A 17307-nucleotide genomic window follows, 5' to 3' on the forward strand; every position below is an offset into this window, starting at 1 on the left:
AAACGACTGGCGCGCTGTTGTTAACTCGGCTATAATCGCGTAAGCGGTGTCTACGCCAATTAAGAAGAAGAAAAAGATACAAGTGAACTTTATAGGAATCTGCTTACATTTTGGTGAAAATCCATATCTCAGGACCTGCTCGACCGATCTCCACCAAATTTGGTATATAATATAATCTTGACATAAATTTGTGGCAGTCGAAAATGTGGACTACAACCACGCCTGCTTCCCATATAACACAATTTTAAATTCTATCAGATATCTTCATTTTCCAGTATCAAATCAAGCACCAATCTTAACTTAATATCGGCAAAGGAGCCTAATTTTCAATTTGTGTTCTCAACGAGTCGACAGAATCCTACAAGCTTCAAATCTCCGTATGAGATGGTTACATAAACGATCTTCCAGAGCTGTCCCTAAGTGCATAAATAGTACATATGTTTATGGTACACATTTCTTTCTATTGACTTACATAACTAACATTTGCCATTTCCTGGATCAATCATGCCAGTAACAAATCTCTTTGCTGCCTTTACAGATGATCTTCTCTTTTTTCTGACTGGACACAGCTTTTATTTGACTAATTTCCACCAGCAGATATATCGATTTCTTTGGTCGAAGCCCTTAACCGTAACTGACACTGTAGATTGTCATAATTGTAATTTCACTTAAAATCTATTAAAATCTATTCTTTGTGTAATTTTTATTTATGCCCATTGGAAAAAATTAATTTAAATATTTTTAATATAAAACACATTTAAGTTAAATTACATTCAACAAAAAATACACACAATTATACCAGCTGTCACATCTGCCGGTCCCCTATTTCTTTTGGCTCAAACGTTTCAAAGCGCTTTTTCTCATGTTGAAACAATATTTAAAAAATATGTTTGAAACGAAGGGTTCACACGTTAGATACAACATGAAATCATTTGATATTTGTAAGAAATGATGTGGGAAATAACCAGTTGTTGTCGTGCTATATCCCAAAAAATTTAGTGCTGAAGCCACATAGGTTTCGGGCGTTGGACACGATATATTCACTTTAAGCTTACTCATCTTGGTGGCAACGAATCCCGGTTTAATGCATTGTATTGTGATTCCACTATCTCGATATTCCGTCTGTAAATCTTGACTAAATTTATCGACGAAGGCCTGCAAAATGTATTAAAGTAAAAAAGTAAAATAAAATGTCTTAAATTATTTAAAAACTTTCTATTTATAGTAATACCTTGGTTCCGCTATAGAGAGTTAACAGTGCAGAGGGTACAGTCGAGCTTGATGACGACACATTTATGATTAAGCCCTTCTTCCTGCTCAGCATGACTGGCAAAACCAAAGCACACATATGTGTCACAGAGTGTATGTTCACCGAAACCAAGTCTTGCAAGACTTTAGGATTCTGTTGGTAAAACAAATGAAAGTACTCTGGGTATGAATATGAAGTGGCGACATTATTAATGAGCACACCAATGTCGAGGCCTTCAATGCCTGCTTTGATCTTATCGTAAATTTCAACGCTATCTTGGAAGTCAACATCGATGATTTTGGTTTCTACCTTGTACTTATTTTCTGAAATTCACAAAAGTTGTATGATCAAAATCTATTTCAATATTAACAATTTTATTTTATAACACGTTGCAATGGAATGTTTTTTTAATGGCCGAATCAAAAATTGTAACACCCTAAATACTCGTTTCGGTAAAGAACAAAGAAAAACTTGTTTTATGCTCTTTTGATCTAACAGAACTTTGAATTTAGTGGCCTGATACCAAAGAATATAACGTTACCCAAAAGAGATGTTTAAATTTCATTATTTCTGGGACTGTATCTTTATAAATCTTCTTCTTCTTTATTGGAGTAGACACCGCTTACGCGGTTATAGCCAAGTTTACAACAGGGCGCCAGTTTTTCTTCCTTTTCGCTGCTAGGCGCCAATGGGAGATTCCAAGCTAAGCTAGGTCTTTCTACACCGAATGGAGGTCTTCCTTTTATACTTAGTATATACTTTTACGACATGACCCAGTCAGCGTAGTCGTTGTCTTTGAACTATGTCAATGTCGTCGTATATCTGGTTTCATCGAATGCGGTATTCGCCGTGGTCAATGCGCAAAAGACCATAAATCTTCCGCAGAACCTTTCGCTCGTAATTTTGTAACGTCGACTCATCAGTTGTTGTCATCGTCCATGTCTCTGCACCATATAGCCATAGATAAATTGATCAGAATCTCTTTTCTTGCTCTCTCGCTTGTCAGCTGGCAGCGGACCCTGATCTTTTTTCTGAGCAACAAAACACAATCAGGGTCGCGTCAACAAGCAGCCAGTGAAAAAGGCGGGATGCCAGAAGAGCAGCACTAAAACGAACTGCCAAAATTAGTGCGTTGTTAAAATTTTGTAAAATTAGATGTCAGTAGTTTGTAAAATAATTTATATATGGGTGATACAGGCCTACTGGGGAACCGAGCACCAAAAAATAATATCGGTAACGCGCTAGTTGCATACCTCAGTGGTAATGTGGAAACTGCAAAATACCCAAAAATTGTTTATAAAATGCCCAATCTAATATTTTTCAGCAGTGGTATCATTGGTAAATGTTATAAAATATGCAAGTTTTGACAGCTCTCTCTCTCGAACCAAAGAGATTCGTATCAAGTTATCTATGATATAGCAGACAGAAATAATGAGTGACTTATAGAGTTTGCTTTTTGTTCGTAGGAGAGGACTAAGAGAGAGCTTTTCGTCACCAGTGAGATAACTTGGTGAATTTTTTCAGCCTCAACCCTTTTGGGGATGTTTCATCATGGAGTCTGAATTTAGCGACCGTTGTGCCAAAGATACTTTCTTTGCCCACCCTGGCGTTAAAGTCGCCAAGCACGATTTTGCCATCGTGGAGGTGCGCTCCAAGTGCTCACAGAAGGCATCTTTGGTCACTTCGTCCTTCTCTTCCATCGGGACGTGGGCGCAAATCAGCGATATGTTAAAGAACTTCGCTTTGATGCGGATTGTGGCCAGACGTTCACCCACCGGAGTGAATGCCAGGACTCGGCGATGGAGTCTCTCTCCCATCACGAATCCCACACCGAATTTGCGCTCCTTTATATGGCCACTGTAGTAAATGTCACAAGGACCAACTCGTCTCAACCCTTGTCCCGTTCATCGCTTTTCTTGAACGGCGCTGGTGTCGGCCTTTATTTTTACGAAGACATCAACCAGCTGGGCAGCGGCACCTTTTCAATTAACGGACGGGTCATTTCAGGTGCATGCCCTTAAATCGTAATCCTTAATGCGTTTGCCATGGTTCGTCATTAAAAGGGGGGTCTCTCTTCCGAGGCAGTTGCTTCCTTTTCATTGCGGGCGTTTTTTACGTGACGGGTTCCAAACTCAGCGTACAAACCTAAGGAGGGACGGTTCGCCTTCTCAGTCGAAGTCGTGCTTAAGCCATATGTAAAATAATCGTTTCTGCCCACTCCCAAGTGAATGGCACTCAGAGAACTTTCCTCACTTCCGTGAACTTCTACACATGACTCCATTATTATTACTACATATTTTTACAATAAAGTCACAATTTCTCAAATCGTCTCTGAAACTGGCAATCAAATACTCCCTAACTTCAAAACGGTAAAACGCCGAATCAAAGAATCCTAAAGTGGAAAAGTCGAAAAATGGATGGGTGTTAATCACGTGACCCTTGCTTTATACCATATAGGCGAACGTGCGACCGCTTTCCTGTTATTAAACGATGTTTATCTTATGCAATATCAACTGATTTTGAATTTTGGTTTTTGTTGGAGTTACTGCTACTGTTTTTATTTTAATATCTTATATCTAGTAATATTCAGAATTTTCTTCCGGTTTAAATGCATACTTTTGTATGCAATTTTTTTTATATATTATTTTTTTTTTCATTTTTATCTGAATTGGAATATGGCCCGAAATGGAAACCAGTTTATTTCCTTATTAGTCTCATTTAGATTAACTCAACTCAATGTTTTTTGTTCGGTTTTTCGAAAGACATAATTACAAAGGTTAACTTCGGCTGCAGCAAAGCTACTATACCCTTCATAAGTATACGCTCTAAGTGGTCCAATCTAGACAATTTGTTCGGAGTTTGTACCGTTGCCTTGGACAATAATTAATGTCTAATTTCGTCCTCGAAAATTAAATTGATCTTTATTTTAAGTGTTTTACGTGGATTTGTTTTAATGGGTAAAAAAAGTATTGGTCGGTTGGTGGTGCTACGGCAAAAATTGGGTCATGAATGACCGAATTTGAAAACAGAAACATCACATTTTTCGAACTAAAGGATAACTGTTCTTATGCACATACCGATTTCCTTTGCGACATCCTCCAATTTGCTCAAGGAACGACTGATCAACACCAGACTGAATCCCCGCTTCGCAAGCTGAAAAATATGGAGACATAAATCAGCTATTAATGGTTAAATATATAAAAAAATTAATGTAATATTACTCAATAATGGTAATGAAAATTGCTAATATGCAAAAAACAATGTAATTAAGACTGTACTCGGGCTACTCAAAAAACCGTAATGATTGACGTATGCATGTGTGTATGTATGTTCACGTGTGAGCAAATAATGTCTACGTTTAATTGCATTTGCTTGCGTATGCACATCTAAATGTATATACATATGTATGTACATATAAACAAGCAAGACGTGATATTAAAATAAAATAAAATTGGATCAAAATGGGTACTGTTTGTTTTTATGCAGATAACTTTATGCCATTTATGATTTTGAAGAAAATGTCGTTCAAATGGTCACCCCGGCTCCATCGGCATACCTCCACCTTATTTTTGAAGACTCGGTGCAGCATTTCGGCTTTAGTGTGTTGCATCTTCGAGTGTTGCTTGTTTATTGGCGTAAAGCTTTGAGCTAATACAGCCCCAGGGAAAATAACCTAGAGACATTAAATCGCCTGACCTTGGCGACCAATTGACTGAACCATTTCTCGAAATTAACGAACAATTTTGCACGCAATGTATTCAGTTTTAGACGTCAAACTTGATCCGGTGCATCGTCCTTTTGGAAATAGAGATCGTCCGCGTCGATTTCATCAAATTCCGAGAAAAAGTCGGTGAACATAGTGTTACGACGCTCGCTCGCTGTTGTTGGTAACGGCATTTCCTGTCGCATTTCGAAAGAAATAAGTGCCAATGATGCCGCCATACCACAATCCGCACCAAATGGTTCAAATTTCTGGGGATGCAATTGCGTTCCCTGAACCACATGCGGATTTGACTCACCCCAACATCTAGAATTTTGTTTGTTGACGAAGCCATTGAGATTTCCTCTTCGTCTGAAATTTGAAAAGTTGATATTCTAGGAGTAGTCTATGATATTGGGTATTTCCCTCATATTTTTCCTTTTCTTGTATAACCAAACATTCCTATAATACACTGCGAAAATAGGACAAAATCCGATGTCAACCACACTTAAAATTTTTAATTCACTTTCACTTTACAGTATACAAATCAAACATAAATTAAGTTGTCAGAACAAAACTTTTTACAAATAGTGCCCTCAAAGTATTTGATCGCCAAAAATCGGACTATAACCCATTCCATGTGGCTGATTTTTTATCAAACATATCGGTCGATTTGTGAGAGCTAGTAATGAAATTCGGGGAGAATTATTTTTTGATGACAGCATGCTGGGTCATTACTTCTCTTGTCCCTAATATAAATATTTTAGAACTTCTAGTTGACTTTATTAAACATTAATCGGCCAATATGTAAGAAACCTTAATGACATTCAGAATCTTTTTGATACCAGAGTATCCTCTTGCATAAAATGGAAAAAATCAGGGCAAAACTTCCCCTAGTTTCCATATACCTAATATTTGGATTTTCAAACATCCGTTTGACTTTATGCTGTATATATTGGTCAAACCGTGAGGGTTCTTTGTGAAATTGAGCGAAAATCTATTTCTGGTAATGATGTATTGTAATATCAAAATTGGATAAAGTCGATTTAAACTATTCTCTAGCCCCCATATAAATTAGTTTATAAAAAATTATAAAAATGTTTACTTCCGTTCAAAAACATTTTTTACTTTTTGCCTTAAATCATTTGCATTGGGATTCCAGTTTAAATCTTCCCCCTTACATTAACCGTTTAAAACTTATAAATCTCCCGACACTCGCTAGTCGTAGGGAGATGCTTGGTATAATATTTCTTGTAAAACTCATGAATGGGTCAGTCTGTAGCCCATCTCTCTTATCTGATATAAATTTTAACGTTCCCGCTCGTCCTACCAGGCAGTTTAGACCCTTACTTTTAAAATTTTCTAGAACAAATTTTGAGTTAAACGAACCATTCCGCCGTATATGTCATGATTTCAACTTTCATTCCAGCACATTTGATCTAACAGACTCACTCTTTACCATTAAAAAAATTATTTTATCTACTCTTAACAAGTAACATTTAATAATTATAAACTTTAATCTAATTCTTAATTTCGGCTGTTGAAATTTTTGTTTCTGTAGCTGAGCAGCTTAAGATCGCAACGCTTAAAACTCTCTTGCCTTTTATGACTCGGCTAATTCCGCTCGTTCGCGGATTGCGCCCCTCGCGTCGGTTGGGCGGGAGGAGGGTAATCGTTGGGTATTATTATTATTATTATTTTACTATTTTTATTTTATTTATTTATTTTTATTTATTTTAATAAATATTGCCTAGACTTTTTTTTTTTTTTTTTTTTTTTTTGCCAAAATGTTACAACTAAGCGAAAAAACATCAAGATAAGGAAAAAATTTAAAAGGCCATAAAAAAAAACTGACACATACGAACGCCAAACCCTTTGAGGGTTTTACTATACTGACCTAGTACCATCACCCTGACTTGGAATTTCTCACCCCCCAGATTAGCTGTTGTACTGTGTTATCAATCGAAAGAACATTCTTTGGCATTTATTTTTCGAAGATTATTTCTTCCAAGTGTTGGTCACGCCTACGTCTCAGATGGTCCATACGTGGAGTTCAATGACTCGTTCGAGCATTTCGACTCGTAACTGGCAAATAACACGCGTGATGTTTTGCTCTAAGGCCTGAATCTAAGCGCGAATGTTGATATAGACTTTAGACTTTATATGTACAAGTATATCCCCACAGGAGTTTAACGGTGTGATATCACACGATCTTGGTGGCCAATATACTATGACAGCTTGACACGACTCATGTGTGATCTGTCAAAAAAAGCTATTGGAAAAGGACCTCTACTTGGATCACCCGTTATGTTAGAAAAATGAAGTGAAAGATACATTATAGTTTAATGGTGAAAATTTGCGATTTCGATCTACGAATTACCTCAGCTCCATATACTACATTTAATGATTTTCATTAATCCAGAATGAGGTTAGGATTAAACTTGGCCCCTTTTATGAGCTTATAATACACACATACATATGTTAATTAGGTTGATCTTAATATTAATATTCCGTACATGCAAAATATAGTACTGAAAGTCAGTGAGTCTACGACTTATAGTATACATATGTACATATGTAAGTTAACAAGACACCGATTTGATAAAGTATAAAATATTCGATTACACCCGAACTTCACCCTTTTTTATACTCTTGCAACATGTTGCTAGAGAGTATAATAGTTTTATTACTTGTTTTTGCTTTTGTTTAACTTAATGACATTAAATTTTTTGCATAGTCAGTGCATTACAAATGTAAATGCTAATAAGAGATATATTAATATTTGCCAAAGAAACTGCGTTTTTGCTGTTTACCTAAAAAATTTCTCGTAATGCAGTTATGTGTGATTACATTTGACGTACCTTTGCACTTGACATTGAAAACGGCTAAACGAGAGATTTACGCACACGTTGAAAAATTGCATGATTGTATTTGAGACTAAAATTGCTATATTAAGAATCAAGTTAGTTAGTCTAGTTCTTGGAACAAACTAACGCTAAGTGACAAATATAAGATCTAGAGTAAGAGTTGATCATATGGGAGTAGCACATATTAGATGATTCTCTGCCAATCCCATCAAACATATAGCTAAGACCTCTTGACAGTCATTCTTGCGATACGACCACGATCGTTGTCGTAAGTGATCCACGATATTGATTTATTCTGTATTTCAGACCTGGAACTCATGTCGGTTTGATCTCACAGTGAAGGGTGTCCATCACGACCCTCAAATCACAGGATCATGAGATTCGGGCTAAAAGTAGTGGTCATGCACTCCCCCTTTAATGTATTCCCAGAAACACTAATTGAGCGACATATCAGGATACGTTAGAGCTAAATGTTAATGGAGAGGGGAAGCTAGACAGAGGCGCAACGACTCTAGCAGTGGAGAACAGGCTGTCTGTTCTCAACCAGCTCATGACTGCAGCTGCCCCCTAAAGAAGGTCACCAAAGGACGCAAGTGCCCAAGGCTGCACATGGCTCTGGCTAAGAGTAAGACTGACACAGTACTAGTCATTAAAATATGTGACAGGAGCTATACAAACAGAGCGGCGGTGAGAATTGCGGCACTTCTGCGTACGTATTTCTTGGAGACAATTAAGGGAAACCAGTAGCTGTAGTCGAACAAAAGCCATCTCGGCTAGATGGGTAGTCGCATGACAATTGTTTACTGTATACTCAGTCAGGTGGAATACGGCTTCGTTCACAAAATTCGATTCTCCGAGGGCCGACGGTATTTTTCCAGCACTTTTGTAACAGGGAGAGCAGTTGCGAAACAGCAACCATTCGCAGATCGAAATTTGGTTCATGAGATATTGTTCGTTAACTCTTGTGATACCTATACATCAAGCTTTTTCTTGAATCCAGCATTACTTTATCGATTTCAAATCGTTTTTTGCGCAGTTTTTAGCTACCGGGCTAAGTGCTGACAATACGGTCGGACTCGATAAACTCCGTTATTTTTTTTTAGATAATTTCGACAATTGGTCTTACAGATTGGCTGTTACATTAGCAAGACCATACACACTTTTCAAGAGTTTTAGAAGTTTGGCTTGCATTTTAGTCTTTATCGAAGAAAAATTTTCAAATATGGCGTATTTTCTCTTTGCTGGCGCCCATTATTGACGCGTGCTCAAAAAATACTGTAAGGAAAGATTTTTTAGGATGAAATCCTACCTTTCTAACGCCATATGGCGTAACCCAAGCCTTACTAAAGCCATCTATTGGAAACTAATGGATTTCTTTTTACTATAACTTATATCAGTCGACAGCAAAATTCTCTTTTTTAGTGGCGCCATCTGGAAGTGAGACTGAATATTTCTTCTTGTATGGTATATTAATCAGTTTTGCATTTTATTTCGTATTCTAGATATTTTCTGGCTACAAAAATTTCAGATCAACTAATTTCATTAAGAATGAAGCATCGAAATTTTATGGTTTTTTTGTTATTAATACTATATCATTTTTGAATTTTTCGTGTCGTTAAAATGCGACGGCACGCAGTAGACCTGTCGATGCAAAGCTATTGTGGCAATACTTGTACAAACAAAACAACAAAAACGAAACATTGTCACCTATCCGACGTGCATAAAATTACAATTTAGGTCCCCAAGTTCAGCGTATACTTCAAAATAAAAGCAAAAAACACTCAATAGCATTCATTAATTGAAAACATTATTATTGACAAATATTTGCAGTGGCAAGTAGACTCTAGTCGTCGAGAACTACAGCCTAAGTAGTTGGACTTCGCTTATTTGCTTTCAAATTTGCATATACTGCAAGCGCTCGAAGATACTGTGGGGAAAGTAATTTTCAATTTAATTTTCGCCTGCATTTACTTGATCCACCGTTAGCTGTGTCGCAGTGGTTTTGGAATAATTAATGGAAATCATCCGTATAAGCATATACAAGCACTGGTGGCGCAAGAAATACAAGGAAGGGGGTATTTTTGAAATGTTTTTTTATTTTTGGCAGAGGATTTTCAGCAATAGTTCTTCATGGGAAATTGTGACACAATTTCACTCTTTTAATTTATCAGAATTCGCAAAGCGCCAAATATTGAAGCAACGACCTTCAATAACGATTGAGTCCCTATACTGGACTTCAGAGTATTGCATTCGATAAGCAACTTTAAGCACACATCAATGTTTTTGCTGTCTTTTGATTTTTTTTTAGAGAGCAGAGCTCCTGTCGTGCAGGCAAAAAGTGTTTTATCGAAAAGGGCTATAGTTGAGTTCTCCGTGCTAAATTATATATAAAATAAAAATAATGTTTCATATAAATAATTGACAGTCTTAGGTTAAGATATCCGCCTGGAACCAATAACAAAATTAAAAAAATATTAGAAGTGCAATTAGACTTTGTAGGACGCTCGATTTGCCGGTTAACATCAAGTTGCATTCCATAGTTGCTCGAAGGATTTACTTACTTATGTTTAGATATATTTTTAGCAATAAAGTGTATAAGAGCGCTTTCAAAAAGTTTAGAAAAATTATGACTAATAAAAATATTCCCTCTCATAAAAATTGTTAATATATTTTTTGGTACTTTGTTTCCTATTAATATTTTTTATATTATTGTGGGCAAAAAATAGTAAGACTTTTAATTTAAATTTAATGCAAAAACCTAATCCTCGACATCTTTAGTTTAGGTTGGTATGACATCTGTGCCCCATGGCACCTCAAAATAATCATTAGTGTCTTTCTAAAGTAGGAAAGGGCATTCGACGATTTTTGCGATGAGCGAAATTTTTCAAAAAAGAATATTTACTAAATTTTGTGTGTGGAATCTAATTTTTGGTGCCGAAACATTCAGAATGACGGAAAAAGTCTTCGATGATAATTGTTTGTCCCGGATAAGTGTTTTTGATAGGTACAAATTGTTCAGGAGGGCCATCAACATCAACTAATGATCGACACGTCAATAAAATAAAGAAATTGGTGCTTGAGAATCGACGATTAAAAGCCAGAGATCTTACTGGCCTCCTTGGAATATCGGAAGGATCAGCGAAAGGAAGATCATATGGGCCAAAAAAGTTTAAGCACAATAGCGCTAAATCTTGGATTACCTCGTCAAAGCCGGTAAAAAATCAAGGTTTTTTTTTGGCAGTTTTCTTCAATTATCAACGTGTCATACGCTTCGAATACCTTCCGATCGGCCAACTGTCAACAAAAATGACTACCTGAGTGTTATGCGTCGCTTGCGCGAAGCTAATCGTAAAAAGAGGCCGGAATTATGATCCGACAACTCTTGGTTTTTGCACCACAATAATGCACCGACACCGACACCGAAGGGGGCCGTCGCCCCGGGCGCAACGTCTTGGGGGCGGCAAAACGATCTTCGCTGTTTTTTAAAACTCCAATTCGGGCGAAAATTCCTAAAAATTGTGTCAAAAGTGTACAAGATATAGGGCGAAAATGGGGTTTTTTATGGTTTTTAATAAGATGTCTTGTAAATTTACTATCAATTTCCTCAAAACCCATATTGTGAGAATTTTGGAACTTCAGAATTTGCGTGGCCTTCCTAAATTTTATATACTTAATATCGAAGATATTTAGGTAGGTAGATAAAGGGGGGCGGCAGAACATCCTTGGCCCCGGGCGCCCGAAATTGTAGCTACGCCACTGGACACATACGACATTGATTCTTCATAGGTTTTTAACCTATACAACTACCATATTCGATAATAACGATAACGATAATAGAACGACCGCTCCGGGGTAACCGTTGTGAGTCAATTGAAGCCATTAAACATGAGTAGCTACTCGCATTGAAGGCTATTCCGGAAATTGACGTTGACAACTGTTTCGAGGATTGGAAAAAAAGTTGGCACAAGTACATATATTGGGGTCAAGGGGGATTACTTTGAAGGGGACGACAAAGATTTTAAAGAATGAATTAAAAATTTTGAAATTATGAATTAAGTTAATTATTATTTTTTTGCTCATAGTAATATACATATGTATCTGAACTTTTAATTTTGGTCAAAGTAAATATAAAATATTATTTTTAATGAAAAATCAAGAAATTCTGGAAAATCATTACTTTACACTAACAAGTCCGAAATAAAATAATATTACTCTGAAAATTGACAGGTTTGTACAAAAAAAAAAAAAAAAAAAAAGTAAAAACTTTAACTTCGGTTGCTCCGAAGCTACGGAGCATTCACAAATACAAAATCTTCTTTACAAGAAATTTGATCCGTCAGTTTGTATGGCAGCTAAATGCCATAGTGATCCAATCTGAACAATTTATTCGGAGATTGAATCATTGCCTTAGACAATAACCCAAACTTCGTGAAGATGTCTCGTCAGATGAAAAAGCTTTCCATACAAGCACTTAATCTGATCGTTCAGCTGTATACGATATCGGGCGTTTCGCCAAATGAGGTAGGAAAAGAACGGATGCGAAATTTCAGATCGATATATTACAAATAGATATACATACATATATATAATAAATACAAACCTACAGACAGATGGACATGCCAAAATTGACTTCTCAAGTTTCCTTTTGGGTATTATACCCTGCACAGAGTTTTTGAGTATATGTAATAAATTTTCGAGATAAATCGAAATTAAAAAAAAATACTCGTATCCAAGCCCCTCTAGAAAATAATTAGCTGTTCAGAGGCGACTAATTAAGATTTTAATTCATTACCATTACTGTATATGCTATATGAGAATTTAATTCAAGTATGAATAGACGATTATAATTAATGCATGAACTATTGTTTCAAGAAATGTTTTAACAGTTTTTGAGATATAGATCTGAAATTTTTTAACAGGTTTTGAGATATGAATCTTAAATTTTTTAATATTTTTTGAGATAAAAATTTGGACACCCGCTTCTCTCCCCAAACAAGTTACTCATTTGTAGAAACCGACGATATCGGACCACTATAGCATATAGTTGTCATATAAACTAAGCGCTTAAAGTCAAGTCCATGTATGGAAAACTTTTTTTCTGATTGGATTTATACACGAAATTTGGCACAGAATATTATCTTTGGCAACGCTACAATCTCTGAGCAAAATTTTCAAATCGGCACACTATATGTAGCTTATAGCTGCCCTACGAACTAACCTATCAAAATTAAGTGTTTGTATAGGAACATTTTTATTTGTAAAGCATATTCTAGCTTCGCTGTAGCCAATGTTTTTTTTATACTCTTGCCACATGTTGCTACACAGTATAATAGTTTTTTTTTTTGTTTTTTTTTGGTTTTTTTTTTGTTGTTTTTTAACTTTTGCATTATGCATTATGTACTACATACCGCATTCGCATAAGCTCTTCCGATACCGTCAGTTGAACCGGTGATCACTGTAAGGGAAACAAAAAAAAACAGCTGATTAATATAAAGTCCAAGGCTGATAAGAAGCATGCAGTCGAGTTAAGTAAAATGTAGTTACGCGCACTTTTGACAAATTAGTCTTCATCGAAATTACATTTTTTACTATTTAATGATATCATTAATCGATGTTAAGTAGATAAAGAAATTCTGTAATCATTTCTCCGTTAAACAGCATGACAGCCATGCAAAGTGTTATATAAAATATTTCACGAAACTTATTTTCGATGTTAAACCAAGCCTTTCTTGTCAAAAGTTTATGGTATTAGCGCGTATCTTTGCTGCTTTATCTAATTTAAATGCTTTATCAGGCGGGACAGATTGGTATATATGACTCAAAACTAACCAGCCCAACCGCCCATGCTCCTTATGTTCAACTTTGGCCCCAAAAAATAGGGTCCAATAACATTTAGGTAAACCCATGGTAGGAATATCTTGACGATTTTGAAGCACAAAAGCCCAATAGCTACACTGTTGAAAATCTGGAACGCAGTAATATCATTCAACACCATTTTCGCTGCGGCAGTAATTATTTTTTGTGCTAAGCGGGTAGGCGGTGCGCTTTAACAATGAATTTGCGCTATTTATTTAAAACTTATTTCTACACAATTGCTCCGGTAGTACTCAGATCAGCAGTAAGGTGGAATTTCCTTCCAGACTGCAATGCAATGACACTTTTCACTTTTCAATCTTTTCCTGCAATCACTATTCTGCGTGCGCCTTCGTCAAGGTGCGTTTCCGTAATGCCGTGCATGGGTTGTGTAGCTCGGGAAAATATTGAAAAATCGATGATATTGAGCGGCGTCGAAATGTCAAATGCACGCAACGCGCATTTGTCACAACTTTTTTCGAAAATAAGTTCTTTTGTAGGCAGTCTAATTGAGAATTCTATGCATATACCACATGCGCGCTCTGCCGCCGTGCTCAATACCAATTGTAAGCGTTCGTCGCTAATATTGTTTAATTGAACTAAAAGTGCTGAACTTAGCGATTCGCTGGGAGCATAGGCACAAAATGCTTATGTACATACATACACACATATCCACATTTGTATGTGAGTTGGGTATGAAAATCGCTGGCGCACTATTTTGTGCGAGTACTTTTCAGCTGTTTTTCGTCGTTGCTTCTCTCTATTTGGTCGTCCCTTCGCCGGGTGTGTGCATAATCGCCTTCATTCATGCGGCGTTTGCGAGGCGCGGAAATTCTCTGCGCTCGCCAGTAAATCCATATCGCACCACTATCACACTAACACACACGTACATACATTGATACACGTTCAACTGTGCGCATGGATTTAGTATATTTTCAGTCCACCCCATGGATGGTGTGTCGCCGTGCATAAGTTCATACATACTTGTATGTATGTATGTATGTACATATTTGTATGGCACGCACGTTGGCACTAATCTACATATGTATGTACCTACAGTGTGTTTCAAAAATATTCACAAAACTTTATTATATATATAATTTTGTTTTTAATTTGGAGTAATACGATACGATTCACTGAATTTAGGGGATTTAAGGGGTTACATCGGTTTCCTCCAACGAAAAAAGAACCTGTTTTCAATAATTTTATTTTTTCATATAAAAAATAAAACACTTTTTATTCTTTCAATAATATTAAGCACTATGAGCAAAAAATATTAGGATTTTGTTTATAATTTTAAAATTCTTAAATTATTCTTCAAGATTGTTGTCGTACCCCTCAAAGTAATCCCCCATGGCCTCACTCACTTGTGTCAACGTTTTTTCCAATCCTCGAAACAGTTGTTAATGTCAATTTCCGGAATAGCCTTCAATGCACATGGCGATTTAATGTCTTCAATTGACTCAAAACAGTTTCCCAGAGCGGTCGTTTGAGTTTGCTGAATAGCCAGAAGCAGCGTTTGAAAAACTACGCTACTCCCATAGCATTTCATGTTGCTATTGCTACCGCTCTTACTTTGTAGGGAGCCATAGCAGAGCATAGCGCACAACAGCGCGCCAGTCGTTTATTCTTTTTGCAATATTGCGCCAATTGGAGATTCCATGCGAAACCAGATCCTTCTCCACCTGGTCTTTCCAACGGAGTGGATGTCTTCCTCTCTCTCTCTGCTTCCCCCGGCAGGTACTGTGTCGAATACTTTCAGAGCTGGAGTGTTTTCGTTCATTCGGACAACATGACCTAGCCAGCGTAGCCAATGTTGTCGTATATCTCATATTCCATCGAATACGGACCATAAATCTTCCGCAGAACCTTTCTCTAGAAAACTCGTAACGTCGACTTATAAGATGTTGTTCATGCCTCTGTACCATATAGCAAGACGGGAATAATGAGGGACTTATAGAGTTTGGTTTTTGTTCGTCGAGAGAGGACTTCTCAACTGCCTACTCTGTTCGAAGTGGCACCTGTTAGCCAGAGTTTTTATGCGTTGGATTTCGAGGTTGATATTGTTGTTGGTGTTGATACTGCTTCCATGATAAATGAAATTATGCACGACTTCAACAGTAACGTGAGAGCCAAGTCGCGAGTGCGACGACTAATTGTTTGAGGACAGGAAATATTTCGTCTTGTCCTCGTTCATTGCCAGACTCATCTGCTTCGCTTCCTTATCCAGTCTGGAGAAAGCAGAACTAACGGCACGGGTGTTGAGGCCAATGATATCAATATCACTCTTATAGAAGATTGTACCTGCTCGATTAAGCTCTGCAGCTCGAATTATTTTCTCCAGCAGTAGATTGAAGAAGTCGCACGATAGGGAGTCGCCTTTACTGAAACCTCGTTTGGTATCGAACGACTCGGAGAGGTCCTTCACGATCCTGACAGAGCTTTTGGCATTGCTCAACGTCAGTTTAAACAGCCGTATTAGTTTTGTGGGGATTAGACGAAGGAAAAACAAACAAGTTAAAATCATAAAAACAGCTAAACAGCCCCTTTAGGACGTCTATTGCCTGCATTGCTCATTTCGCCTCGTTCAAACTTTGCAAACCACTTCTTAACGGTTGATTTCCTTGGAGCAGCTCCATATAATGTTGATCAATTCAAACCTTGGTTTCACTATTTTATTTCCCCCAAAAATCAATGCTTTATAAACACATGAAATTCCTTTTGATCTTCTTTATGTAAACTGACACAAATTGCTTCACCCAAAATGCTCTAATAAACCAATAGTTCGACAGCTGCGAAATGTGTATATGTAATTTTTAAAGATAGGGGCTGACTAAAAATTTAGGGATTTAATATTTGAACATCATAGCAGCGTACTTTTCAGCCCACATGTTATAGCTGATCTCGAGCGCGCAACTTTTCAATGTTGTATCCCCAAAACTATTACTCGGATCAACTTGAGAATTCAAAACAAATACTACATATGTTGTAGCATTAAATAAGTCAATATAAAATATTTATTATTATATGAATATCGATAGGTTAAAATTTTAAATCGATATCTCAAATAGCTTTTGGTTACAGCCTTTGAAAGTGTAGCCGCGCAGTTCCATCAGCTTAATGAAAAATGTTATTATATGTATATGCTGAAAATATGTATGTGTAATATATCCTTAAAATTTTAAAACAATTGAATCGCTTTTTTTAATTGCCGAAAAATGAATTGAAGAGTACTTAAATATTTTCAAATTATTAATACTTTTTATACTCGCTACTTGATGAAATTAAACCTATAAATCTTCTATAAAATTTTTGCTTTTTCTTCTTTTAGGTTAAATTACTTCATATACATTATCGAAGATTTTCGTGGAGTACGGTAAGTGGCATCAACATAATTTTTTATGAATTTGTTTATTTATTGTATTTTTTAAATATAATTTTCCATAATTTTTTGTTTAATAATATTACAAACTAAATTCTAAACACATTTTTAAACACACATACCCTGCATATTTTTAATTAAATTAACATCTGAGGAATATGACCATTATATGCTTAAAACTCATGGACTTTAAAATAAAATTGTATACATTTATCGATACGATGTCAATTTTTGATTTATATTGCTATTGCTATAT

At 36.4% G+C, this 17307-nt stretch overlaps 1 protein-coding gene and 1 long non-coding RNA gene across 2 annotated transcripts in view; one reads left to right on the forward strand and one right to left on the reverse strand.

Moving 5' to 3' along the window:
- Positions 1 to 686: 686 nt before the first annotated feature.
- On the reverse strand, positions 687 to 14226 carry LOC126758897 (very-long-chain 3-oxoacyl-CoA reductase-B). Its single transcript, XM_050473334.1, has 5 exons — positions 13646 to 14226; positions 13225 to 13271; positions 4327 to 4402; positions 1232 to 1572; positions 687 to 1155 (listed from the first exon to the last, which is right to left on the reverse strand). The coding sequence occupies exons 1-5, from the start codon at positions 13809 to 13811 to the stop codon at positions 823 to 825; spliced, it is 963 nt and encodes a 320-aa protein (XP_050329291.1). The 5' UTR covers positions 13812 to 14226; the 3' UTR covers positions 687 to 822.
- A 2781-nt stretch (positions 14227 to 17007) lies between these two features.
- LOC126758906 (uncharacterized) overlaps positions 17008 to 17307 on the forward strand; it is a 187298-nt gene continuing 186998 nt past the window's right edge. Inside the window, exon 1 of the long non-coding RNA XR_007666912.1 lies at positions 17008 to 17045. This is a non-coding gene — a long non-coding RNA (uncharacterized LOC126758906). The remainder of the gene's footprint in view (positions 17046 to 17307) is intronic.

This window comes from Bactrocera neohumeralis, chromosome 5 (genome assembly GCF_024586455.1).
Source record: "Bactrocera neohumeralis isolate Rockhampton chromosome 5, APGP_CSIRO_Bneo_wtdbg2-racon-allhic-juicebox.fasta_v2, whole genome shotgun sequence".
NCBI classification, from domain to species: domain Eukaryota; kingdom Metazoa; phylum Arthropoda; class Insecta; order Diptera; family Tephritidae; genus Bactrocera; species Bactrocera neohumeralis.